The 27,806-nt window shown below is 45.8% G+C and overlaps 1 protein-coding gene across 1 annotated transcript in view; it reads left to right on the top strand.

The window, feature by feature from the left end:
• myo15aa (myosin XVAa) overlaps nucleotides 1-27,579 on the top strand; it is a 172,753-nt gene extending 145,174 nt beyond the window's left edge. The window contains exons 52-65 of the mRNA XM_041206940.1: nucleotides 400-468; nucleotides 1,884-1,956; nucleotides 6,653-6,726; nucleotides 7,482-7,564; nucleotides 9,201-9,331; nucleotides 9,547-9,641; nucleotides 17,386-17,463; nucleotides 18,073-18,169; nucleotides 18,315-18,475; nucleotides 19,599-19,732; nucleotides 20,938-21,071; nucleotides 21,637-21,770; nucleotides 24,233-24,373; nucleotides 27,478-27,579. Of these exons, the coding sequence (XP_041062874.1) occupies nucleotides 400-468; nucleotides 1,884-1,956; nucleotides 6,653-6,726; nucleotides 7,482-7,564; nucleotides 9,201-9,331; nucleotides 9,547-9,641; nucleotides 17,386-17,463; nucleotides 18,073-18,169; nucleotides 18,315-18,475; nucleotides 19,599-19,732; nucleotides 20,938-21,071; nucleotides 21,637-21,770; nucleotides 24,233-24,373; nucleotides 27,478-27,579 (1,506 nt within the window). The remainder of the gene's footprint in view (nucleotides 1-399; nucleotides 469-1,883; nucleotides 1,957-6,652; nucleotides 6,727-7,481; nucleotides 7,565-9,200; nucleotides 9,332-9,546; nucleotides 9,642-17,385; nucleotides 17,464-18,072; nucleotides 18,170-18,314; nucleotides 18,476-19,598; nucleotides 19,733-20,937; nucleotides 21,072-21,636; nucleotides 21,771-24,232; nucleotides 24,374-27,477) is intronic.
• Nucleotides 27,580-27,806: the final 227 nt, after the last annotated feature.

Raw genomic sequence — 27,806 nt, 5'->3', positions numbered from 1 at the left:
CCACCTCAGACTGCTCACAATGATGTGACACTCTTGACTCTGCTTAGACCAGCCTGACCCAGCCACAAATTGGCTTCTAACCTCTGGCACCCTATCATTAAAAGTACCTCGTATCAGTAACAACACCTATTTTATGTCCTTTATCCTTCAGTAAGAACTTTTGCCTGATAGAGGTGTCCTTACCTTTAACGACAGGGTGCCTGAGGCACTGAAGTCAGCACCTTCAGGAGACCAGAAAGAAGAAAAAGAAATATAAAACAATAGATCCTCATTTCACATATCAGAAATGTTACACTCAGAAAAATAAACAATTTGGTAAGTGTTTAAAAAAATGCAAAAAATAAACATGTAGCGCAAAACAAGGCTTAAAATATTGGTATATTTTGTTTCAGTAGTGAGTTCAACAAAGAAAAATCTAAAAAAGGCAAAGATCCCAAGGAGCCAGCTGAGCTGATGAAGTACACAAAGGTAAGCGATGCACAGCGATGATCAATCCTCCATCCCCCATGATGACTGCACAGTGACCTGATCGTGGGCAAATGGCAGTCCCAGAGCATTTAAGAGAACTCACCACCAATGGGAATTACAGGCAGGACAAGCTGGGCCTGCCTATCAGGACACTATCAGCCACCCCATAATTAATAGATAGAATATCACAGACTGGAGTATGCTTGCTGCATGAAGCAGAAACTAGGTACTTTAAACATAAGTTGTTTGAAGCCTGGAATTTTCCGTTAGATAAAATTCCATAAGTTCTTTTTGGATGGATTAAAGATTGGGATACTCTGCATAGACTCAATATCCAGACGCCCCCCCCCCCCCCCCCCCCCCCCCCCCCCCCCCCCACCACTCTCTCTGAGCTCTATTAACACTTGGTAGAGTGGGACTACCCCCATGTATTGCCCCAGTACCCTGGCCCTCACTCTCTCTGAGCACTATTAGCCCTGGGAGAGCAGGATTACCCCACCTCCTCTGTTCCTCCCCCCAACACCTGTATTTTTCAATCTCCCCTGCAGGTAGACCCCACCTTAAACTTTAATTGAATATTTAGCCCAGAGATGAGTGGATTCAGTCCTGGGTTATATCTCTAATGTGTGTGCTATGGAGAAGATTATCATCGTTGTGCATTTTTGGATATGGTTTTACAACATATACAGCCAGCAAGAAGCCTCTTACATTGACCAAGTGTAATGTGAGATCAGAGTTTGTGGCTGTGACCCCTCACTATGGGCATTTAGGGGGTATAGATTCTCATGGGCAGCATACATTCAGAAAATTGTCCTTCCCCATCCCGTGTTAAATCCCTGAACCCAGGCCATTGGTATCAGACACCAAATGACACACACTGACACACACACAGTGGTGTAGTGATAATGTCTCTGGACTAACGCTTTGAGGACATGGGTTCAAGCTGGTGGAACTTAACTTCAATTAACTAAAACATCTAGAATTGAAAGCTAGTCTCAGTAATAGTGACCAACTATCATCGATTGTTGTAAAAACCCATCTGGTTCACTAACTGTCTTTTAGGGAAGGAAATCTTCCATCCTTATCTGGTCTGACCTACAAGTGACTCCAAATCCACAGTAATGTAGTTAACTCTTAACTGCCCTCTGAAATGGCTTAGCAAGCCACTCAGTTCAAGGGCAATTGCCAGCATTGCCCACATCCCATGAAAGAATTTAAAAAAGCACACAGTGGAAACACAATATTGTGTTACTTGTGTGTACCCTGGTTGACAGGAAATGACACACAAACCTTTCTACCTCATGAAACAAAATGCTTGCAAAATACTTTATACTAAGATGAACAACTTTAATAACCAGGTGTAGCCACATATCCAGTGAATTCTTAGTTATAATATTCTCACATTTCTTCCAAAGACTCCAATCCAAGAGTCCCTGATTGAGTTCTCGGATGAGAATATGAACAAGATAGCAGCTGAGATCTTTGTTGGTAAGAATTAGCTTGGGTTTATTTTCACCATATTGACTGTGTCACTTTCCAGATTTCTTTCTCTTCCTTCCAATTTTCTCCTCTCCTGAAAACTCCATTTCTCACAGTGAGATGTGCCCTGATCTTCAGCCCTCACAGCCTTAACTCACCCAGTGACCCAATCATCACCCGTCAGCCTTTGTACTGAAAATGGGGCATTGAGGGCTCTCACACCAGCCCTTCTCCTAGCCCCAAACCCCTGTTCTGACCCCTTGCACTGCCCCTGACACCTTGCCACTGACCCCTCATCCCAACCTCTTCCCCCCTGATTCTCACCCTAACTTCTCACTCCAACCCACAACCCTTCAGCCAGGATGCCTGTATTAACGGCAGAAGAAGCCATTATTTTTTTCCAATGAGATAAGGTTGCTTGGTTGCGAGGTTTCCCCTTCCAGTCTGGTCCCGTATGCCGACCTCTAGAGCTTCAATCTCCCCAGTGTGTCTAAAGGTGAAGCTCCATCATCCACAGGGTCATCACCCAGTTAAAATGTTGCGTAACAGTTGCATCAGACTCCCCTTGCAACCTTACAGGGTCAATGATTCTTACCCTTGGAAAATGGATCAAGGATGTAATTAGGGGGAGGTGGTGGCACAGCGGTATTGTTATTGGACTAGTAATCCAGAGACCCAGAGTAATGCTCTGGGGAGCAGGTTTCGAATCCCACCATGGTGACATTTGAATTCAATAAAAATCTGGAATAATAAAAATATAGGCAAGGAAATCTCCTGCTGACTACCAGGTAACCACAGCCCCACCCCCCCCCCCCCCCCCCCAACCCCCAACTCCTTCTTCCCGCCCCCTCAGCTGATGAACCAGTATTCTTCCATATTGATCACCACTTGGAGGAAGCACTGAAGGTGGCAAGAGTATGTACTCTGGGTGGGGGATTTCAATGTACACCACCAAGAGTGGAATTAAAAGTTTAATGATGACCATTGTCGATTGTCATAAAACCCCATCTGGTTCACTAATGTGGCCTACATGTGACTCCAAACCCACAGCAACTGCCTTCTGAAATGGCCTAGCACGCCACTCAGTTATATCAAACCGCTAAAAAGCCTAAAAGGAATAAAACCAGACAGATCGCCTGCCATCGACCTAAGCACTGGAAACAACATGGGCAAACTCAGGCCTATCGATCCTACAAAGTCCTCCTTACTAATATCTGGGGGCAAGTGCCAAAATTGGGAGAGCTGTCTCACAGACTAGTCAAGCAACAGCCTGACATATTCATCCTCATGGAATCATACCTTACAGATAGTGTCCCAGACTCCACCATCACCATCCCTGGGTATGTCCTGTCCCACTGGCAGAACAGACCCAACAGAGGTGGCGGCATATTGGTATACAGTCGGGAGGGAGTTGCCCTGGGAATCCTCAAAATCGGCCCATGAAGTCTCATGGCATCAGGTCAAATATGGGCAAGGAAACCTCCTGCTGGTTACCACGTACCACCCTCCCTCAGCTGATGAATCAGTACTCCTCCATGTTGATCACCACTTGGAGGAAGCACTGAGGGTGGCAAGGGTGCAGAATGTACTCTGGGTGGGGACTTCAATGTACTCCGTCAACTGTGGCTGTGGCAGACGGCGAAGGAACCAACAAGAGGGAAAAACATACTTGGCCTCATCCTCACCAATCTGCCTGCTTTAGATGCATCTGTCCATGACAGTGTTGGTAGAAGTGACCACCGCACATTGTAGAGACGAAGCTGCATTTTCACACTGAGGATACCGCGCCCCCCCCCCCCCCCCCCCCCCCCCCCCCCCCCCCCCCCACCATCGTGTTGTGCGGCACTACCACCTTGCTAAATGGGATAGATTTTGAACAGATCTAACAACCCAAGACTGGGCATCCATGAGGTGCTGTGGCTATCAGTAGCAGCAGAACTGTACTCGAACACAATCTGTAACCTCATGGCCCACCATATCCCCAACTCAACCACCAAGCCAGGGATCAACCCTGGTTCAATGAAGAGTGCAGGAGAGCATGCCAGGAGCAGCACCAGGCATAACTAAAAATGAGGTGTCAACCTGGTGAAGCTACAACACAAGACTACTTGCGTGCCACAAGTCATAAACAGCAAGTGATAGACAGAGTTAAGCTGTTCCACAACCAACAGATCAGATCCAAGATAAAAGCAAAATACTGTGGATGCTGGAAATCTGAAATAAAAACAAAAAACATGCTGAAAAAACTCAGCAGGTCTGGCAGCATCTGTGGAGAGAGAAACAGAGTTAACATTTCGAGTCTGTATGACTCTTCTATAGAGCTAAAGAGTAGTCGAAATGTGATGATTTTACATTGTTTAAGAGTGGGTGGAGCATGTGGAGCAAAATAGAAGGTCAGAGATAAGTGGGAGCTAAGGAGGAATTTGACAAAGATGCCATGGACACAGGACAAAGTGAGTGTTAAAGACTAAAGAAGGTGCTGATAGTGGCATAAAGGTAAGATAGCATGACAAGGGTCAGCACTCAGAACAAGGATCAGATCTAAGCTCTGCAGTTTGCCACACGCAGTCATACATGTTGGTGGACAATTAAACAACTCATTAGAACAGGAGGCTCCACAAATATTGTCATCCTCAATGATGGGGAGCCCAGCACATCAATGCAAAAGATAAGGCTGAAGCATTTGCAACAATCTTCAGCCAGAAATGCCAAGTGGATGATCCATCTTGGCCTCCTCCAGAGGTCCCCAGGATCACAGATGTCAGTTTTCAGCCAATTCGATTTACTCCACATGATGCAAGAAACAGCTGAAGGAACTGGATACTGCAAAGGCTATGGGCTCCATCAATATTCTGGCAATAGTACTGAAGACTTGTGATCCAGAACTTGCCGCTCCTCTAGCCAAGTTGTTCAATACATGCATTTAACTAGCAATGTTGAAAATTGTCTAGGTACGTCCTGTACACAAAAAGGTCAAATCCAACCGGCATGAGGACTCGAAATGTCAACTCTTTTCTTCTCTGCCGATGCTGCCAGACCTGCTGAGTTTTTCCAGGTAATTCTGTTTTTGTTCTGGCCAATTATTGCCCCATCAATCTACTCTCAATCATCAGGAAAGTGATGGAAGGGGTCATCAGTAGCGCTATCAAGCAACACTTGTTTAGCAATAACCTGCTCAATGATGCTCAGTTTTGGTTCTGCCAGGGCCACCCAGCTCCTGACCAAATTACAGCCCTGGTTCAAACATGGACAAAAGAGCTAAACTCCAGAGATGAGATGAGAGTGATTGCCCTTGACGTCAAGGCAGCTTTTGACCAAGTATGGCATCAAGGAGCCCTAGCAAAACTGGAGACAATGGGAATCAGAGGGAAATCTCTCTACTGGTTGGAGTCATACCTAGCACAAGGGAAGATGGTTGTAGTTGTTGGAGATCAATCATCTTAGTTCCAGGACATCATTGCAGGAGTTCCTCAGGATAGTGTCCTAGACCCAACCATCTTCAGCTGCTTCATCAATGACCTTCCTTCCATCATAAGGTCAAAAGTGGGAATGCTCGCTGATGATTGCGCAATGTTCAGCACCATTCACGACTCCTGAAGCAGTTCATGTCCAAATGCAGCAAGACCTGGACAATATCCAGGCTTGGGCTGACAAATGGCAAGCAACATTCACACCACACAAGTGCCAGGCAATGACCATCTCCAACAAGAGAGAATCTAACTATCACCCCTTGATGTTCAATGGCATTACCATCACTGAATCCCCCATGATCAATATCCTGGGGGTTACCATTGACCAGAAACTGAACTGGACTGGCCATATAAATACTATGGCTACAAGAGCAGGTCAGAGGCTCGGAATCCTGCGGCAAGTAACTCACCTCCTGACTCACCAAAGCCTGTCCAACGCCTACAAGGCACAAGTCAGGAGTCTGATGGAATACTCTCCACTTGCCTGGACGAGTGCAGCTCCAACAGCACTCAAGAAGCTCTACACCATTCTGGACAAAGCAGCCCATTTGATTGGCACCCAGTCCACAAACATTCCCTCCCTCCACCACCGACGCACAGTGGCAACATTGTGTACTATCTACAAGATGCACTGCAGGAACTCAAAAAGGTCCTTAGACAGCACCTTCCAAACTCATGACCACTACCATCTGAAAGGACAAGGGCAGCAGACACATGGGAACACCGCCACCTGGTAGTTCCCCTCCAAGCCACTCACCATCCTGGCTTGGAAATATATCTCCGTTCCTTCACTGTCACTGGGTCAAAATCCTGGAACTCCCTCCCTATCAGCACTGTAGGTGTACCTACACCACATGGACTGTAGCGATTCAAGAAGGCAGCTCACCACCAGGGGCAGTTAGGGATGGGCAATAAATGCTGGCCAGTGACACCCACGTCCCACGAATGAATAAACAAAATGTGATCAGTGGGATAGGTGGCAACCCAGCCCTGAGTGTCCTTACTGTCTGGGACCACATTTGACATCCTCTTTCCAGCAGTGATTTCTGCAGTAAGTCTGGAGTGAGAATGCTGATTTGTTTCCAACAAGTCTACAGGTGCTGAGGCCCACCGATATCTGAAATCAATCTGAACTCAGCAGAAGAATGGAATTGTACCTGGCTGCCTTCTGATCTTCGTAGCTGAGTTCCACAACAGCCAGTTATTGATAACTGACATATGTTTCTCTTCTGCAGCTGTCATGAAATTTATGGGGGATCATCCACTCAAAGGACAGACAGAACAAGATGCTGTCTATACTATCCTTAAGGTAAAGGGTGACTTGCATGCCTGTGCAATATGCATGTGTTGGTATGTATGAATGTGAGTATAGTACTTGTATATTCACTCATATCAATGTATGGCTGTCTGTAAGTAGGCGAATGCGTGCTATAGCAATGTGATTGAGGGCTCTGTTCTCAGAGTAAAGGTATTGTCCTTTAAGAAACCTCACCTTTAAAAGGAAAGGTATGGCTCCTTGCCTTTGGATGGTGATTGCAGTTGGATTTGAGGGAAACTTGCCCAGCCAGCTGAGCAAAAATTGTTATGTTTAAGAGAAGGAAGAGAATGGCTGGGAGTTGGAGAGCTTACTAGATTACTGTTTGACAGAGAAAGGAGGCTCCAGGAAGGTAAGACTGATTAACAAGTGAAAAGTCAATGTGCCAACTCACTAGCTATTTTATTTCTTAATAGGACATATCTTTGGGGCATTATTTGCTTTTTTGGGCCAAGGTGCCCTCTAATGTGTCCTATTTCCTTTCCTTTCTGCTCTAACTCAGCTCCAATGAGTCTACAGCCAGGAGAGCAGCAATAAGTGGGCAGATCACCACCCCCGAAGTGCAACCAGTGATGCTTCAGTCACTGTGGCATTCCTGGTTTCTCCCTGTAATGCTTGGTCCTCTGCACAACAGTATGGAAAAGGTGGGATGGTCACATTTTGTACACAAGATCTATGTGCCAGATCTCCTCCTGCTGCTTAGTGAGGAGTTTTGACACTTTCCTTTGACTTTGTTCTATCTTTTGTAGCTGTGCGGGGAACACGAGGTGATGAAAGATGAAACCTACTGCCAGATTATCAAACAGATCACTGACAACACCAGCTCCAAAACGTAAGGAAATAGCACCTGCCAGTCATAGCCCCAAGCTGCCCAAACACCGCTTGACCTTGGCTATAATACTCATTGCCACTGAGTATACAGAAATCTCACAGAGAAGGATAGTTAGAGAAAGATGGCAAGTGTTTGGTACATGCCCACAACTGCCCTTCCCACTTCATATAGGTTCAGTTGGGACCCAAGCTACAGCAAATAAACCAACCTTGGGCTTGCCTATGAAGATCGTCTCTGTTGTGCTTTAGGTATTGGACTCACTCCCGTGCAAGGGGAGAGCTCAAATGGAGGAGTGAGGTCTTGGGGATGGGCGTGGGGGTGATTGAAATAAAAAAAATTGAATTTCTCCAACAAGAAGGAGACTTCCAACACGTTATGATGTAATACTGGAACTACTCACTACTGTGACTTCTGTCTTTAAGCCTGGAAAGTAGTGAGTTGGGGGGTAATATTAACAAATTCGAATTGTCCCCCCGGCTCAATAGCAGCACTCTCATCTCATAGTCAGCAAGTCACACTCCTGAGATTTGAGCAACTTAATCCAGGCTGACACTCCAGTGCAGAACTGAGGGGCTGTTGCAATGTGGAAGGTGCCATCCTTCAAATGATTTGTTAAACACTGTATCTCCTGCCAATGCAAGATGGCTGCACAAGATGGCGCGTTCTTATAGTACAGAAATCCAATGACGTCACTCCGCTGGGCTCAGCTTGCCAGAGAGCTTTTTTTGATGAGGGACAAAATGCTATGGCAACAGTTTGATTGACAGGCACATCGACTAATGGGCAGGCTGTAGGAGGGTGGCATGTGGGGGCTAATGGGTAGGAGCAGGACCCAAGCTCCCAAATTCAACCTCAGTCATAAAGTTGTCCAGAACCAAGATTATTTTTTGAAAAGCGCCAAGCCGGGCAGCTTTATCCGGAGCTCTCTGGGCAGGTGGCCAGGAATGTTTGTGCGTGTGGCGCAGCCGCCCCTGCCCCCGTTAACAGGTTAGTTTGAGGCTCTCAGGTGAACTTCAATCTGGGACAGACAGTGCTGAAGCCAGGCCCAGTGGGGGGAGGGAGGCAGAGGTTTCTCCACAAGAGAGGAGGAACATTCTAGTATCCTGGCCATCGTTTCCCTAAAGAAGCCAAGTAAAAGCACCGCCATGTTGCTCCTTGTTTATGTTGCTTACGTAACAGAGTAAACAGTGGAACTGTGCATGCATGGCTTTGGCAACAAACACAACCTTCCATAAACTGGGGCCCTGTCTGTCCTCTCAGGCAGATTTAAAAATTCCACAGCCCCTATTCAAAGAAGAGCAGTGGAGTTCTCCCCAGGGTTCTGACCAATATTTATTCCTTAACCAACATCACTTAAAAGATTATGTGATCATTATCACATTGCTGTTTGTGGGATCTTTTCGTGCGCTAATTGGCTGCTGTGTTTCCTATGTTACACAGTGACTACAGCGAAGTACGTCATTGATTGTAAAGCATCCTGAAGATGTGAAAGGCACTATAGGAATTCAAGTTCTTTCTTTTTATGTCTATAGCAAAGGTGATTAAGGGACATGAGCAGTTTATGGAACTGATCACCTGCAATATGCAGGTTCATGAGATCAACAAGTTGTTGAAGTTGTTTCAATGTCTGTTGCAGTGATAGTGTTCAGCGAGGTTGGAGGCTGCTCTATATCCTCACCGCCTATTACAAGTGTTCAGAGGTGCTCAAACCTTTCCTCTTTAAATTACTGGAGTCTGTCTGCAGGATGCCCGTTGCCAGTTTTCAAGGTGCTTTTTATTTATTTATATTTTGTTAGAGTGTGACTACCTTCTTTCCTTATGACTTTTCTTATCGCCATTTTCTGTTTTAAAAACTATATGCAGAGCAGCGATGTTTAACAGATTGATCCTGATCTGCTCTGCGCAGCATTGTTTAATACATTGATTCTGACCCAGTTTGCACATCAGAGTTTAACAGCCTGACTCTGACCCTCTGTGTGCAGGAATTGCTAAAGCTTGCGATCACAACCTGAAGAAAACCTTCCTGCTCGGAGGCAGGACCCAATTCCCAGATGGCATGGAGCTCAAAGCTATGGTGGTGAGTGAAATATTATCTAAAAGAATGTGCTAATTAAGAATTGATAGCAGGACAAGCAAGGTACAGATAGCTCTAGTGGGGGTGGGGTGAAATAAGACTAAAAGGGCATAAAAGGTATAGATTTAAAAATAATGGAAAAAGGTGGGAAAAGAAAAAACTATATAAATTATTGGAAAAAACAAAAGGGAGGGGGAAGAAACAGAAATGGGGTGGGGATGGAGGAGGGAGTTCAAGATCTAAAGTTGTTGAACTCAATATTCAGTCCGGAAGGCTGTAAAGTACCTAGTCGGAAGATGAGGTGCTGTTCCTCCAGTTTGCGTTGAGCTTCACTGGAACAATGCAGCAAGCCAAGGACTGACATGTGGACAAGAGAGTAGGGTGGAGTGTTAAAATGGCAAGCGACAAGGAGGTCTGGGTAATGCTTGCAGACAGACCAAAGGTGTTCTGCAAAGCAGTCACCCAGTCTGCGTTTGGTCTCTCCAATATAGAGGAAACCGCATTGGGAGCAACGAATGCAGTAGACTAAGTTGGGGGAAATGCAAGTGAAATGCTGCTTCACTTGAAAGGAGTGCTTCGGCCCTTGGACGGTGAGGAGAGAGGAAGTGAAGGGGCAAGGGTTGCATATTTTGCGTTTGCATGGGAAGGTGCCGTAGGTGGGGGTTGAGGAGTAGGGGGTGATGGAGGAGTGGACCAGAGTGTCACGGAGGGAACGATCCCTATGGAATGCCGCCAGGGAGGATGAAGGGAAGATGTGTTTGGTGGTGGCATCATGCTGGAGTTGGCGGAAATGGCGGAGGATGATCCTTTGAATGCGGAGGCTGGTGGGGTGATAAGTGAGGACATGGGGGACCCTATCATGTTTCTGGGAGGGAGGAGAAGGCATGAGGGCGGATGCACGGGAGATGGGCCGGACACGGTTGAGGGCCCTGTCAACGAACGTGGGTGGAAAACCTCGGTTAAGGAAGAAGGAGGACATGTCAGAGGAACTGTTTTTGAAGGTAGCATCATCAGAACAGATGCGACGGAGGCGAAGAAACTGAGAGAATGGGATGGAGTCCTTACAGGAAGCGGGGTGTGAGGAGCTGTAGTCGAGGTAGCTGTGGGAGTCGGTAGGCTTGTAATGGATATTGGTGGACAGTCTATCACCAGAAATTGAGACAGAGAGGTCAAGGAAGGGAAGGGAAGTGTCAGAAATGGAACATGTGAAAATGATGGAGGGGTGGAGATTGGAAGCAAAATTAATAAATTTTTCCAGGTCCTGACGAGAGCATGAAGCAGCACCGAAGTAATCATCGACGTACCGGAGAAAGAGTTGTGGGATGGGGCTGGAGTAGGACTGGAACAAGGAATGTTCCACATTCCCCATAAAGAGACAGGCATAGCTGGGGCCCATGCGGGTACCCATAGCCACACCTTTTGTTTGGAGAAATTGTTCAGTATGAGAACATGTTCAGCCAGATGGAGGAGAGTAGTGGTGCATGGGGATTGTTCGGGCCTCTGTTCGAGGAAGAAGCTGAGAGCCCTCAGACCATCCCGGTGGGGGATGGAGGTGTAGAAGGATTGAACGTCCATGGTGAAGAGGAGGCGGTTGGGGCCAGGGCACTGGAAATTGTTGATGTGACGTAAGGTGTCAGAGGAATCACAGATGTAGGTGGGAAGGGACTGGACAAGGGGAGAGAGAAGGGATTCAAGATAGCCGGAAATGAGTTCCGTGGGGCAGGAACAGGCTGACACGATCGGTCTGCCGGGACAGTCCTGTTTGTGGATTTTGGGTAGGAGGTAGAAGCGGGCCGTCCAATGTTGGGCGACTATCAGGTTGGAAGCTGTGGAAGGAAGATCTCCAGAGGAGATAAGGTTAGTGACAGTCCTGGAAACAATGGCTTGATGTTCAGTGGTGGGGTCATGGTCCAGGGAGAGGTAGGACGAAGTGTCTGCGAGTTGACGCTCAGCCTCCGCGAGGTAGAGGTCAGTGCGCCAGACAACAACAGCACCTTGTCAGCGGGTTTGATGACAATGTTAGGGTTGGACCTGAGAGAACGGAGTGCAGTAAATTCAGAGAGACAGGTTAGAATGGGTGAGAGGAGCAGAGAAATTGAGACGACTAATGTCATGCCAACAGTTCTCAATGAAAAGATCAAGAGAAGGTAAGAATCCAGAGGGAGGGGTCCAGGTGGAGGGAGAATATTGGATGTGGATAAAAGGATCCATTGAACGGGGAGAGGGGTCCTGCCCAAAGAAGTGAGCACAGCGACAAAGGCGGTGGAAGAAGAGTTCAGCATCGTGTTGAGCCTGAAATTCATTGAGATGAGGGCGTAAGGGTATGAAACTAAGTCCTTTGCTGAGCACTGAACATTCAGCGTCGGAGAGGGGAAGGTCAGGGGATATAGTGAATACACGGCCGGGGCTGGGATTGGAAGATGGGGTGGGGACGGAGGGACAGGCAGTGGTGGAGGGTCCTGGATGGGTGTTGGTGTCGATGAGTTGTTGGAGCTTGCGTTCCTTAGCACTTGAGAGAAAGAGAAAAAGTTTCCTGCTGAGGCGTCGAATGAGACAAAGAATAAAATGAAACTGGGGGCACACGCAGCTTTGAAAAAGGGTGCAGTGGTGCTGCTGGAGGGAGAGGTCGAGTGTGTTCATATGGCGGCGCATGGCACTGAGTGTGGATCTCAGAATGTGACGGAATGGATAGAAAGCTGATTGATTGACATCAGAGTTACAATAAAACATATGCTTTTTAGCTTGGAGAAGAGTTGAAAGTAGTGATCGCAAATTTAAGTGAAGAATCCTCATTTGCTCTTAGTGTACGTGAATGATTTGGACAGATACAACGAACTAGGAGCTTTGGCAACTGGGGAGAAGAACTGAATTTTTCAAGAGGATGTAGCAGATTGGGCTGTACGGTTTTACATAGATAAGTGTGAGGTAATATGTTTTGAATCGAGAAACAAAATTTTTGTTTATTCTTTTGCAGGATGTGGGCACCGCTGGCTAGGCCAGCATTTGTTGCCTGTCCCTAATTGCTGTTGAGAAGGTGGTGGTGAGCCACCTTCAAGAACCGCTGAAGTCCATGTGGTGTAGATACACACACAGTGCTGTTAGGAAGGGAGCGCAAGAATAACGATATAGTTCCAAGTCAGGATGGCGCATGACTTGGTGGGGAACTGTCAGGTGGTGGTGTTCCCAAGCATCTGCTGCCCTTGTCCTTCTAGTTTGGAGAGGTCATGGGTTTGGAAGGTGCTATCTAAGAAGGCTTTGTGAGTTGCTCCAGTGCATCTTGTAGATGGCAGAACTGCTACCACTGTGCATCAGTGGTAGAGGGAGCGAATGGTTCTGGATGGGGTGTCAATCAAATGGGCTGCTTTGTCCTGAATGGTGTGGAGCTTCTTGAGTATTATTGGAGCTGCACTCATCCTGACAAGTGGAGAGTATTCCACCATACTCCTCACTTGTGCGTTGTAGGTGGCGGACAGGCTTTGGGGAGTCAGGAGGTGAGTAACTTGCCACAGAATTCCCAGCTTCTGACCTGCTCTTGTAGCCACAGTATTTAAATGGCTAGTCCAGTTTCTGGTCAATGGTAACCGTCTGGATGTTGATCATGGGAGATTCAGCAATGGTAATGTCATTGGTTGTCAAGGGAAGATGTTGGATTCTCTCTTGATGGAGATGGTCATTGCCTGGCACTAGTGTGGTGCAAATGTAACTTGTTGTTTTTCAGCCCAAGCCTGGATATTGTCCAGGTCTTGTTGCATTTGGACATGGACTGCTTCATTATCTGAGGAGTTGTGAATGGTGCTGAACATTGTGCAACCATCAGCGAACATCCCCACTTCTGACCTTATGATGGAAAGAAGGTCATTGATGAAGCAGCTAAAGATGGTTAGGCTGAGGACACTATCCTATGGAACTCCGGCAGTGATGTCCTGGAGCTAAGATGACTGACCTCCAACGACCCCAACCATCTTCCTTTGTGCTAGGTATGACTCCAATGAATAGGGAGATTTCCCCCTGAAACCCATAGACACCAGATTGCTAGGGCTTCTCCATGCCACAATCGGTCAAATGGTGCCTGGATGTCAACAGCAGTCACTCTAACCTCAACTTGTGAGTTCAGCTCTTCGGTCTATGTTTGGACTAAGGTTATAATGAGGTCAGGAGCTGAGTGGCCCTGGCAGAACCCAAACTGAGTGTCAGTGAGCAAGGGCAGTATCTTCTGGTCAGCAAGTGGGGGCCACTTGCCGACGCGTAAAATGATGCGGGGATACGTCGAGCATGCATCCCATCGTTACCCTGCGTCATTTAGATTCTCAGTTCAGCGGGCGCCCGCTGAACTGTCAGCAGTCTATTAAGGCCATTAAAAAACTAATTAAGATGATTAATGGACCTACCCATCCAACCTTAAAGTTGGCGGGCAGGCCGGGAGCCCAGCTGGGCTTCAGAAAAAACATGAAACCTCATCCACGGACGGGATGAGGCTTCATGAGGGTATTTAAATTTTTATGAAACGGTTCAATTAAAGTTATGGACATGTCCCAACTCATGTGACATTGTCACATAAGGGGACGTAGCAGGTATTTTTTTTATCACCTTATTTAAAACTTTCAATCGGAGCCGACCTCCCTGAGGCAGCACTTTGCCTCAGGGAGATCCGTGTGCACTTTTGCGTGCATGCGCGAAAGAGCTCAATCCCGGCTGAGGGAATCCACCCCCACCCACACAGGGAGCGCACAGCGCTTCCTGGTGGACGTCACACTGGGCAGGACTTAACTGGCCTGCCCACGTAAAATGGCGGTGCCCCCCCAACCCGGAGCGCCAATCGGAAGGTCGCCCGCCCGCTCCCGCACTTCCCCCCCGAAGGGGGGCAAATATTGCCCCGACTGTAAATGTGTAAGTGCCACTTGATAGCTCTGTTGATGACATCTCCCACCACTTTGCTGATGATCGAGACTAGACTTATGGGCAGTAATTGGCTGGATTGGATTTGTCTTGCTTTTTCTGGGTAGGACGTACCTGGGCAATTTACCACAATGCTGGTAACTGTACAGGAACAGCCTGGCTAGGAGCACAGCTAGTTCTGAAGCACAAGTCTTTAGTACTTTTGCCAGAATATTATCATGGCCCAAAGTCCTTACAGTATTAACGCCTTCAGCTGTTCCTTGATATCACATGGAGAGAATCAAATTGGCTGAAGTTTGGCAGCTGTGATGCTGGGGACCTCCGGAGGAGGCCAAGATGCATTATCCACTCAGCACTTCTGACCAAAGATTGTTGCAAGTGCTTCAGCCTTGTCTTTTGCACTGATGTGCTGAATTTCCCTTGTTGAGAATGGTGATATTTGTGGAGCCTCTCCTTCCAGTGAGTTGTTTAATTGTCCACCACCAGGTGGACTGGATGTGGCAGGGCTGCTGAGCTTAGATCTGATCCGTTGGTTGTGGGCTCGCTTAGCTCTATCACATGCTACTTATAATATTGTGTACGCATGTTGTCCTGTTGTAGCTTCACCAGCTTGATAACCCCTTTTTAGGTATACCTGGTGCTACTCTTGGCATGCCCGACTGAACTCATTGAACCAGGGTGGGTCCTCAGCTTGATGGTAATAGTAGAGGGGGAAAATGGTGGATCATGAGATCACAGATTGTGGTTGAATATAATTCTGCTGCTGTTAAGGGCCCACAGCACCTTATGGATGGTATTCAGCATGGAAGAATACTGATTCATCATCTGAGGTAAGGTGGTAGCTGGTAATCAGCAGTAGGTTTCCTTATCCACATTTGACCTGATGCCATAAGACTTCATAGGGTCTTGAGTGAATGTTGAGGACTCCCAGGGCAACTCTTTCCCAACTGTATACCACTGTGCCACCACCACTGGTGGGTCTTTGGTAATACAGTACATACCCAGGAATGGTGATGATGGTGTCTGAGACATTGTCTATAAGGTATGATTCATGAGTATGAATATGTCAGGCTGTTGCTTGACTAGTCTGTGGGACAGCTCCCCCAATTTGGCACAACCCCAGATATTGGCAAGGAGGACTTTAAAAGGTAGACAGAGCTGAGTGTGCCATTGTCATTTCCGGAGTCTAAGTTGATGCTGGGTGGTCCGTCCAGTTTCATTCCTTGTTACCTTTTCCGTAACATTTTGATAGAACTGAGTGGCTTGCTAGGCCATTTTAGAGGGCATTTAAGAGTCAACCACATTGCTGTGGGTCTGGAGTCACACATAGGCCAGACCAGGGAAGGACATTAGTGAACTTAAAATGGGTTTTTAATGTCAATAAACAATGGTTTCATGGTCATCATTACTGAGACCAACATTTAATTCCAGAGTTATTAATTGAAATTAATTGTCTCTCAGAGACCAGCAGGCTCCAGTTTCAAATAGGCCCAACTTTCATTTCCCAAGCCAGAGACAAAAGTCTGGACCATAGAGAAATGAAGTAGTAATGAATTTGTACTAAATATTGGTTAAGTCACAGTTAAAGACTAGATTCAGTTTTGGAACTCCATTATAGAAAGAATATTAAAGCCAGAAAGAGCAGAGAGTGTAGATTCACCCGATTGATGCCAGCGATGGGAATTTAGTTTTGAGGAGAGATTTGAGATGCTGGGATGGCTCCCACTGAAAAGATTCTATGGAGATTGAATAATTTTTTAAATATTCAGTCACAGGATGTGGGCTTCGCTGGCTGGGCCAGCATTTATTGCCCATCCCTAGTTGCCCTAGAGAAGGTGGTGGTGAGCTGCCTTCTTAAACCGCTGCAGTCCATGTGGTGTAGGTACATCCACAGTGCTGTTAGGAAGGGAGTTCCAAGATTTTGACCCAGTGATAGTGAAGGAATAGCAATATATTTCCAAGTCAGGATGGTGAGTGAATCGGATGGTAACTTCCAGGTGGTGGTATTCCCATCTATCTGTTGCCCTTCTCCTTCTAGATGGTAGTGGTCATGGGTTTGGAAGGTGCTGTCGAAGAAGCCTTGGTCAATTTCTGCAGTGCATCTTGTAGATGGTACATACTGCTGATACTGTGCATCGGTTGTGAAGGGAGTGAATGTTTGTAGATGTGGTGCCAATCAAGTGGGCTGCTTTGTCCTGGACAATGTCCAGCTTCTTGAGAGTTGTGGGAGTTGCACTCATCCAAGCAAGTGGAGAATATTCCATCACATTCCTGACTTGTGCCTTGTAGATGATGGACAGGCTTTCGGGAGTCAGAAGGTGAGTTACTCACTGCAGGATTCCTAGCCTCTGACCTACTCTTGTAGCCACAGTATTTATATGGATAGTCCAGTTCGGTTTCTGGTCAATGGCAACCCACAGGATGTTGATAGTTGGCGGGGGTGGGGTGGGGGGGGGGGGGGGGGGTGGTTCAGTGATGGTAATGCCATTGAACGTCAAGGGGTGATGGCTAGACTCTCTCCTGCCAGAAATGACCACTGTCCGGCACCCGTGCAACACGAATGCCTCCTGGCAACCCAAGTTTTTTTAAATGCTGGAGGGTTTTGATGGGGTGAAGAGGAAAAGGCTATTTGCTCTGGTTGAGGAATCTGTGGTGATGTTTAGCTATTAAAATTCTCCGTGAGGGGAGAGGTTGAGAGAAACCTCTTTAACCAGAGGGAGTGTAGAGCACAGAATGCTTCACCACAGGGAATGGTTCTGACAAAACCTATTGCATCTTTTAAAGAATAATTAAATAAACATTAACGTTTTCTTGATTGTTTCGAATGATACTTCCCCTTCCCTCCCCCTAGGCTGGGAGAAGCTCCAAACGACAAGTCTTCTTGTTGCCTGGTAACGTGGAGAGACATCTGAAGATAAAAACCTGCACAGTAAGTCCAGAATGGAAGGGGTTAATTAAAGACACCTTGAATTGGCAGCACAGCTGGCACATTAGCACAATGCACCCAAAATGTGGCCCACAGATTGGGCATTAAATAATAAACTTTCTGCTTGCAATGTAGAGAGCGAAAACCAGTCGAGCAGTTAAATATCGGATGAGCAAATATGACTCCCACGCTGCCCCCTCACCTCTCTCACTGCCTCTTCTCTCACCCGACCCCCTCTCCCTCACGCCCAACCCCTTCTCATCCAACACCTTTCCTTTTTGCCTGATACCCCTTACCCTACCCCATCCCCCCTCACCTCACCCCACCTCTTGTCCAAACCTCCTTACTCTCTTGTGCTAACATCTCTTTTCCCTCTTGCCCTCTCCCCCCAACTCTTGCCTCCTCTCTCTCTTCCTCCATCTCTCTCACGCCCCCTCTCCCCCTCTCTTTCTCGGCCCCCCTTCTTTCTCAACACCCCCACCCCCTCAGCTCCATCTTCTCTCATGTCCCCCCTTCCCACCCCCTCCTTTAGAAAGCTACTGCAAAAATCTTCTTGTAGTTGTCTGATGATTAGAATGAGTGATGGTGATTGGCTGTTTTGTTCCGGTCCAGGTTGCGGCTGACGTGATTGAAGATTTTTGCAGCGAAATGGGGCTTCAAAACCCAGAGGCTGCAGATGAATATTCCGTGTTTGTCATCACCAACAAAGGTATTCTCTTTAGAGACCATTTTAGTGTCTATTTTTGCATGAATATGGCAATGTGAGGGGAAAGTATGTGTGTGCGTGTGAGCCGGGAGGGTGGTTGGCTTGTCTGCTACAGTCCCATGTGATAATAGCCCATATTATGTTTCAGGACAAAATGTACATCCACTGAAAAAGAAAGATTACATCCTTGATATAGCTGCAGAAATGGAGCAAGTTGATCAAAACTTCACTTTCTGTTTCCGACGTGTGCTCTGGTTTCAACCACTCAAGTTTGAGAATGAGCTGTGCGTGACTGTGCATTATAATCAGGTACTGGGGACATTGCAGTAATGAAGAGCTGTGTGTGACTGTGGATTATAACCTGGGACCGTGGATATCGCAGTAATGGACAAGTTCAAAGCTGCAAAGGAGGGAAAGAATTTGTTTCCAGATAAGCATAGAAATGTTGTAGGAAAACAAAATAGATTTTATTTTCCTTCCGCAGCCTCGTGTTGTTCCAGCCATTGTGTGCTCCAGCTCTAGAACAGTAACACTGCAGTAACTGCAGTATTAAGGCTTCGCAGACTGGGAAAAAATCAATTGCAGTATTTAGTTTCCACATTGTCAGATTCTATGCACCAGACAAGGCACCAATCTTTGACACATATGCCCAACAGTTTTGCATTTAAGGAAGCAAGTCAAAAATTGTCCTTGCTGAGGGTTTGAAGTGGTTGGCAGAAAAGGTCAGAGTAGGAACTCACTCACTCACACCTCTCCCCATTTCTCAATACAGTGAGTTCCTGATCTCCAATATATATTTACAGTGATAAAAGCAAAATACTGCAGATGCAAAATCTGAAATATGTATGTACAGTGGATCAAGTTCTCCCTCACAAGAAAGAAAGGACAAAAGTTGAGAGGGTAAATCTCACAGAACTGGGAGCACTTCCCATTATACCAGGTGTTCCTGAGTGCACTGGCTGTGGTGGCCAGTGTTTCCCAGCTCATTGGCTATGGTGGCCAGTGTTTCCCAGCTCACTGGCTATGGTGGCCAGTGTTTCCCAGCTCATTGGCTGTGGTGGCCAGTGTTTCCCAGCTCACTGGCTGTAGTGGCCAGTGTTTCCCCACTCACTGGCTGTGGTGGCCAGTGTTTCCCAGCTCATTGGCTGTGGTGGCCAGTGTTTCCCAGCTCACTGGCTGTGGTGGCCAGTGTTTCCCAGTTCACTGGCTGCGGTGGCCAGTGTTTCCCAGCTCATAGGCTATGGTGGCCAGTGTTTCCCGGCTCACTGTTCACCTGCCCTCTGGTGCCTGGTACCAGGGGATCAAAAGCAATGAGAGATCAAGAGACAAAGTGCAAATGAATACATTTCAGCTTCTTGTTGCGTGAGATTAATACTTGTTTTGTATGATATCCACCTGTAAGTAACGCAGATATGTTTATTTTAAAATTCAGATTGTTCCAGATTACCTAAAAGGACTCTTGCATATCCTGAATCAGGATATGATGAGTGACAGTCAGCTCCAGCAAGTGTCAAAGTTGGCAGGTCTACAACATCGGGCAAAAGACAATCTATACCTGCCCACCATGTGAGTCCATCACTGCAAACTGCAGCAGGCATAGAGTAGATAGACCTGTCTAGAGATTCTTCACAAATTGCAGTACCTGTAACTCAATGGACCCTGTTGATGGACACCTGTTAAAGAGCCAGGTCTCTGAGTCCATTAGAACATTGGCTTGTGCAACAGAGGCACAATCCTAAACATCAGCTAAACAATGGATAGTGGGCTTGTTGTAGACAGTTGAACTTGGATGGACACCTTGCCCTTTCATCTGTACCTAAATCATGACCAGAGTCCTGTGTGGTGGTGCTCATAATGGTCTGCACAGTTATTGCACATTTAGCATTGGGGTAATATTATGAAGCCAACTGTACTGACTGCCTGAGTGACAAGCTCCATTAAATCATTGGGACAATGTAATAGGAGCTTTACTCCTGATCTTTAATCTGTGCTGGACCTGCCCCGGGAGTGTTTGATGGGACAATAAAGAGGGAGCTGTACTCTGTATCTAACCTGTGTTGCACCTGCCAACAGGCAGTGCACAGCTCCTTAAAAAAGCATAACACATTCCTGCTCCTGGAAGCAATTATGTTGGGAAAGCCATTCTTGATGGAATTCCCTGCATGTTCTGTAGAAAATCCAACCTCTGCTTTGTGTTGCTAATGCTACTGTGACAGCAGGAGCTGCAATGATATGAGGGTCTTTGGGGTCTAACCGTCTCCCTGCCAGCACAGAATGCTCCGGGAGCAGGACTTCAGACCTTAATGAATTTTAATGAAGCTCTGCTACAATAACAAACAGCCTTGAAAGTACAGGCCAACATAGCAACCATACATGTCAAGCACAAGTCAGACCTTATTGATGAGCAATGCCACAGGAGATCCAGTAGTTTATATTAAATTTGAATTTGGTTAGAAAACATAGGAACTGAGTCCCCTTAAGCACCAATGTACTGTTGCAGAGCAGGTCTAATCCCAGCTCTGTTTAATGCCTAACCTGAACTCTTCTGGGCTCATGAGAGCCTCTGAGGCTCCGGTGTCCCACAGGACATGAGGGTAAATTGGAGGATTAAATGTGAACCGTGGTGGTGGTTGGTGAAATAGTAGACCCACAAATCCCTTTGGAGCTCATTTTGGTACTTAAATGTTGGGGATAAAATTTATCTTTTTTAAAATAAGTTGCCGCTCCCCACTATGCGAGACTCTCACTTTATCTCTCTCTCTTTCTCTAAGCCGGGAGGTGCAGGATTACATACCTGCACAGATTTACAGAGATCAGCGGCCACAGCCTTGGTTGAACATGGTGACACAGAATATTCAACATGTTCAGGCCCTTAGCTCTCACCAGGCCAGAGCCCAGTTCCTTGGTAAGTGTCTACTCTCACTCAGTGCATTACAATTTGCTGGTGACTAAGCAGAAGAGGTTTGTGCTGTGACAGATCATAGTTTACCCTGATGTGCTACATGGTACCCCTAATTACAACAGTTCTGACATTAGTTACAGCTTTAAGTCGGAGATGCTGAGTGGAGAACAGGGCTTTTCCCATAACAGTTGGGCTCAAATTGGAACAGCAATGGCTGACATTATAGTGCAGTTCTGAATGCTGTTGATAGTTAAGATCACAAACTGTGCTGGGCTGGCTGTGTGCAAGAGCTGCAACTGGCCTGAACACTTATGGCCTATGGAGGAAGGATGAAACATCAACAGTATTCTTAATCCCACACATGAATGTCAAATGGGGAAAGAACAGTGTTTGATACAATTCATGATTCTGTCTAGACTCTCATAAATCAGTCCACTTGGGCAAGGTGCTGGTCTGGATCCTGTATTTTTCATCCAGTGACCCCACCCTGTGCTTCACTGTGTGAATAGGGATTGATTTGCAATGTTCTCACCCTGTTTCAGTGACTAGTTTCTCTTTCTTCACAAAGGACTTGTGAGTGCATTCCCCATGTTTGGATCCTCATTCTTCTACATCCAGAGCAGCAGCAACAGTGCGATTGTTGCCCCTTGTATTCTGGCCGTCAACCAGAATGGACTCAATTTCCTCAACAAGGAGACTCATGTGAGTTGCTGAAGATATTTTAAGTCTATTAAAAAACCACAGATTGAAAGGGTCATTGAGCCCATCAAGTTAATTCCTTGTGCCCTCAACCCTATCACTGACCCTACTCACACACTGTATCTCCTCCCACAGCCCATGTAGCAACTCCCCGATCACCCACCCACTGAATTACCAGAGCAAAATTTCAGATAAATAACCCCTGATCCACAAAGATGATCTTATAAAACCCCAGAATATTATTCCATCTCCTCTCTTTGGCCATGACCAGCCATCTGTCAAGGACACTCTTGTGTCAACCATGGTCCTGTTGGTAGCACGCTTCCTCTGAATCACAAGATTCCAAGTTCATAATCCCACTCCTGGACTCGAGCACAAAAATCAAGGCTGACACTCCAGTGAAGTACTGAGGAAGCATTGCACTGTTGGAGGTGCTGTCTTTTGGATGGGGTGTTCAACCAAGACCCCATCTAATTGGGTGGATGTAAAAAATCCCATGGCACTTTTTCAAAGAAGAGTAGGGGAGTTATCCCAGTGTCCTCGCCAATACATATCCCTCAATCAACATCACAAAAAGCAGATTATCCTGTCATTATCACATTGCTGTTTGTGAGAGTTGGCTGAGGGAAAATCAACAGCTGTGCTTCTCATAATACAACAGTGACTACACTTCAAAAAGTACTTTATTGACTGTAAAACGCTTTGAGATGTCTAGTGATCATGAAAAATGCTATATAAATGCAAAGCTTCCTTTCTTTCTTTATCCAGTCCCTCCCAGCAGTTAAATAATAGTCTTTATTCCCTCTGTATAACATTTTCAGTTGCATCTCTGATATTCGCATTCTCCATTCTGTAGTACAGAACTTGAGTATTGCTGAAAAAAAAGAGACACGCTTATGCATTTCATCTTGCACTCAACAGGACAAAACGCAAGAATACCAATATAAGGGGAAAATATCAATTTATACTGCATGTGAAGAGAATGCTGATTGGTTAGCATGTGGACTCTGATTGGTAGAGGCTTTCCAATGCACCAGTGGTGGTGACTGACAGTTAACTATCAAGCATTGTTTGAAATTTAAAAAGGCAGCTTGACCCTGATTGGTCAAGGCATTGCCCTGAGGAATGAGTGAGTGAATGGCTGTCACTTGTTTTGTTTAGCTGAAACAGGCACAATGTGTGTACATGTTCTTTTTGTCTAGTATTGTTGTGAAATATCCTGCTGAGTGCAAGACAAAAAGCTTAGACATGTGTCTTTATTCAGCAATTTCTCCGTTCTCTGGCTTGATTGAGCATTTACTTCTCTTCCTCTTCAAAGTAGGTGGCCAGAATTAACAGATGTATCTCCCACTGGTTTCTCTTTTCCATAGTCACCTATGTGCCAGGCATCAATGCAAAATATTTAAAATGTCAATGTTTATTAATTTCAAGCTATTATATTTTCTCAATTTTCCCTTTGGCTTCCCCTCCGTATACCATGCTCTGCTTTATAACTCAAGGAATTGGGGCATGGTTATGATTAGTAATTCAAGAGGAACCAGGGTAGAGGCATGATCAATAATTCACGGGGAATTGGGGCAATACTGTGATTGATAGCTTAAGGAATTTGGGCAAAGCCACGATGAAAACTCACAGGGAATTGGGGAAACATTGTGATCAATAACTTGCAAGGAATTGGAGAAATGCCCTGAGCAATAACTCAGTGAATTATAGTCACATTCCCTGCACTGACTCTGTCAACTGGATCCCAAATTTCCACTTTTGGAAAATTGGGTTACCTCCTCTTTGTTACAGGGTTTATCCTCATCTTCTTTATGCTATCCAGAGGAGTCCGCCAGTTGTGGGAGTGGAGACATTCTGCAGCTGGCTCAACAGCAATTAAATGCCAGGCCTTCCAACATTCAGATCAGATCTTCTTCTCCCATCCACCTTACAGTTGGTTGCCAGAGAAACTTGGTGATGACAAATGAAAGTTCCTTTTGTTCAGCATTAATGGGTGGGGTGGGGGGGAGGGGTGTCGCAGGACATAAATGGGTTGGATATTCTTCGTGGGATAATCATTTTAATACACTGTTGTTTACAGAGATGTTTTGAACATCTCCATAATTTCCAAAGGGAAGACACACTGCAAGGAATCTTTGTCCCATTTCCACACAGGAGGGTGGGGAGTGAATCAAATCCTAGTTAAGGAATAATCTTTGAATCTGGAGAATCCAAATTCCAAAAAAGGAGAATGATCCTAGGTTCTGTTCTTGGTCATACGATGGGGGGAGTTGAGATATGAGGATCCTGTCGTTAACAAGAAACAGCAAGGTGAGGATGCCTGTGAGCCAGGATGTTCCATCCCATTCGCCCACCACCCCACCATGAGTCATCTATTCTATCTCTAGGATAACTTGCATCTGGAATTGGAAGGGGTAATTCAGACACTGTAAAAGCTGTATATTGTGACCCTTATTTTGCAGGAACTGATGGTCAATTTCCCATTGAAGGAGGTACAGTCCACCCTAACTCAGCGATCAGGCCCTAGTGACAGCTATCCATATGTGGAGATTAAACTGGGAGACTTGATGTCCCAAAGAATAACACAACTTCAGCTTGATCAGGTTTGTAAGGGTTGTGTGTGAATGTTCGGTGTTGCTACTTACAATTAGTTGAAAGCACTTACAGTTTAGAAGCAATTGGGTAAATATAAAAGTCCATCAAACCTGTTGTTTCCACAGAACCTGCAGAAAAATAAAAACATAAGAAACAGGAGCAGGAGTAGGCCATTTAGCCATTTGAGCCTGCTCTGCCATTTAATAAGATCATGGTTGATTTTTTCTACCTCAACTTCATCTCCCACACTATGTTCATATCCATTAATTGCTTCAGTACCCAAAAATCTATTGACATCTATCTTAGTCAAAGACTAAGCATCCACTGCTCTCTGGGGTAGAGAATTTCAAAGATTCACAACACTGAGTGAGGAAATTTCACCTTAAGCAGTCCTACATAGCTAACCCCTTAATCTGAGACTGCTATTCCATATTTTCAGCATCTACCCTGTAATGCCCCTTAGGAATTTTATACGTTTCAATTAGCTCACATCTTATTCTTCTAAACTCCAGGGAATATAGGTTTCATCTACTCAATCTAAGGGATTTTGAAGGAAGATCTGCAAAGTCTGCCTGCTTAGCTAGGTGTGAATCTGGTCCTTTGAGAGCTGCCAGATTATTAACATGGTTCAGCGAGAGGTGCTGCCTCCTGGTCCAGTACCGCTTACACAGGACTAGAATTTGCAATATGATCAGCCCTTTGAAGGAAAATTTCCATAGGGTTCTACCACTCATTTCCATTAGCTGAATGGAAGAGTTGCAGAAACCCTTGACAGTTATGCACGATTTCCACAGTTCTGCTACATGAAGTTGGGACTGGGCAGTTAAACCTTCTCCCTCTGGCGAGGTGCCACCCCATTAGTGCAATGTTGTTTGGATCCTGGGATTACACAGAGCTAACATGTAACTAGAGCACAGAACAAAAGGACAACAGCAGGACATCTCACACTCCCCTTAACATATTTAACACGTTTTGAGGATTTAGAGTGTCTAGAGATAAAGGGCTGGAATTTCATGGAGTCAGGGAGATTTCATGGAGGGGTAAAAATGGTGGCTGGAACCCGATTCCGGCATTCCCAACTCCATTCCCAAGGCTTCTAATTTTTAACAGTGCCATTTAAGGGTGCGGGCTGCTTCAGGTCACGAGCCTGCACCCTGCATTCCAGGCCTGGCTGGCTCCATTGCAAGGATAGGCATTTCCTAGAATTCCGCAATTTTAAAGGAATCAGGCCAGCTTTTCAAAGTGTTGTGATTCACGGCAATTCAGGCGTGCCATAAACAATAGTCTGCATGAAAGCCAAGTTCAAAAGGACCACCTCATGCCCCCCCTGCATCCACTCCCTATGGCCCCTCATGCCAAGCTATGGCACATACATGCTCATTCATCCACTATACACTGTATAGAACCAATGAACCCTATAATAATAGGATGTGTAAAAAAATCTTTAAAGAAGTCATTCATTTTTTTAATTCTCAATTTCCTTAAAAAATCCTTTTTACTATAGGCTAATAAAGGTGGTAATCATCTAGACCCTTTAACGTATCAATAGCTGAAATTGCAAGCACTTGAAACAATTTATCTTGTGTAAATTAACACTGTACAATTGACAGAAGAGACAAGAGAGCCAGAGTTGTCATTCAAGCAATGTTTTCCCTGGGGCTTAATTGTTTCAGTACTCTAATGATGGGTTTGGCTTAAACCTCATTATGCTTTCTTAGCTTACAGCCCAGAAATTTTATTAGAACATTGTAGCACCTGAACCCCAGGTAAAACATGGTTTGATTGATAGCTCTGGCTCTCTGATCTCTTCTGTCAATTGCACAATGTTTATTTACATAAGATAAAGAGGTTTCAAGTCCTTTTGGTTTCAACTGTTGATACGTTAAAAAGGCTGGATGATATTTATTGGCCTGTAGTGAAAAGTTTTGTTTTAAGCAAATGGAAAGTTATCAATGATATTTTTAAAAGCTTTTTGTTTTACACAGCCTTTTGTCCCTACCGGGTTCATTGGTTCCATACAGTGTATAATGGGTGAATGGGCATGTAAGTGCCTTTGCTTGGCATGGGGGCATAAGGGTTTCTGGGGACATACCTGGTGATGGGGGGGCATGAGGGGTCACAGCAGGTGAGTGGGGGCATGGAGTAGTATGGATGGGGCATGGGGGGTGTGTAGCAGGCAAGGTGGTGTGAAGGGCAAGGGCTAGAGGGCCTTACTACTTTCATTATAACAGAGATGAGGTCCCATAGCATCGAGGCGGGCTTTTTTCCAAACTTTTTCCCCGGGTTAGCTGCCCCGACTGCAGGCTGCAAAACGCACACACAATGAAAATCCCATCTTTCCTGGCACTTTCTCCCAAGGCAGGCGGGCCAAGCCAGGAATTTTCCCAACTCCCGCTACATGCCTCAAGGGTGAAAATCCAGCCTAAAATTAAAGAAACTTACAGAAGGAGGCCAATTGGTCTGTAGTACTTGTGCTAGCTCTCTGAAAGCATAGGCATGCTTAGGCTCACACCCCTGCTTTTTGCCTGTAACCCTGTAAATTCATTGTTCTCAAGTCCCTGTCCAAGTTTTTTTTAAAAGCAGTTCAGTTCCGGACAACTCTGAATGGAAAAAGGTTCTCCTCATCTCACCTCCGGATCTTTTACCAATGACTTTAAATCTATGACCCTTGGTTATTGACCCACTCACCAGAACAAATAGTTTTTCTCTCTACTCTTTCAAAAGTTCTCATCTTTTTGAAAACCTCCTAGGTCACTCTTAACCTTCTCCGTTCCAAGGAGAACAATCCTAACTTCTCCAATCTTTCACTATAAATCATCACTGAGTCCTCAACCCTGGTAAGAACCTAGTGGAGGCTCCTGAATAGCACATTCCCATGGAACTGTATTCCAGCTGAAGTCAGCATCTTCAGTCGGAGAGAAATGGAATTTGAAAAGCTTGGGCTCACAGATGGGATCTGGATCAAATGGGTAAATGGGTTGAAATACAGGTCAGTCATAATCTGATTGAATGACAGAACAGGCTTGAGGAGCTGACTGACCTCCTCCTTTTCATATATAAATACAAACCAAATACTGGGCCTGCTGTAATCACCTGATCTGTTCCCCCACAGGCTTTGGAAATGTGCCGTGTCACAGCCATGCATGTGGAGTCCATGCTGCTGGCTCGAGAGAAGAGGTTGACTCTTCCCCCCAGTGAGATTACCTTGCTGTGATTAGCGCTGGCCATACAAAAATTGCACCCAGTGCTGATGGAACTGAGATTGTGGCCTCACCATTTCATCAGTCTCTACCCTGTGCGGCAACACCATGGTTAAAGATGGTATTATCAATCGATACATTGGAAAGAACTAGATATTAGACATCAGAGAGATGTGTACAAGTCACAGAATCTCACCTTCAATATAAACAACTGTTAATTTCACACAGGTAGAGTTTCTGT

This window comes from Carcharodon carcharias, chromosome 15 (assembly GCF_017639515.1).
Source record: "Carcharodon carcharias isolate sCarCar2 chromosome 15, sCarCar2.pri, whole genome shotgun sequence".
Classification (NCBI taxonomy): Eukaryota; Metazoa; Chordata; class Chondrichthyes; order Lamniformes; family Lamnidae; genus Carcharodon; species Carcharodon carcharias.
The sequence above is the reverse complement of the archived record's forward strand: the minus strand, read 5'-3'. Positions and strand labels throughout refer to the sequence as shown.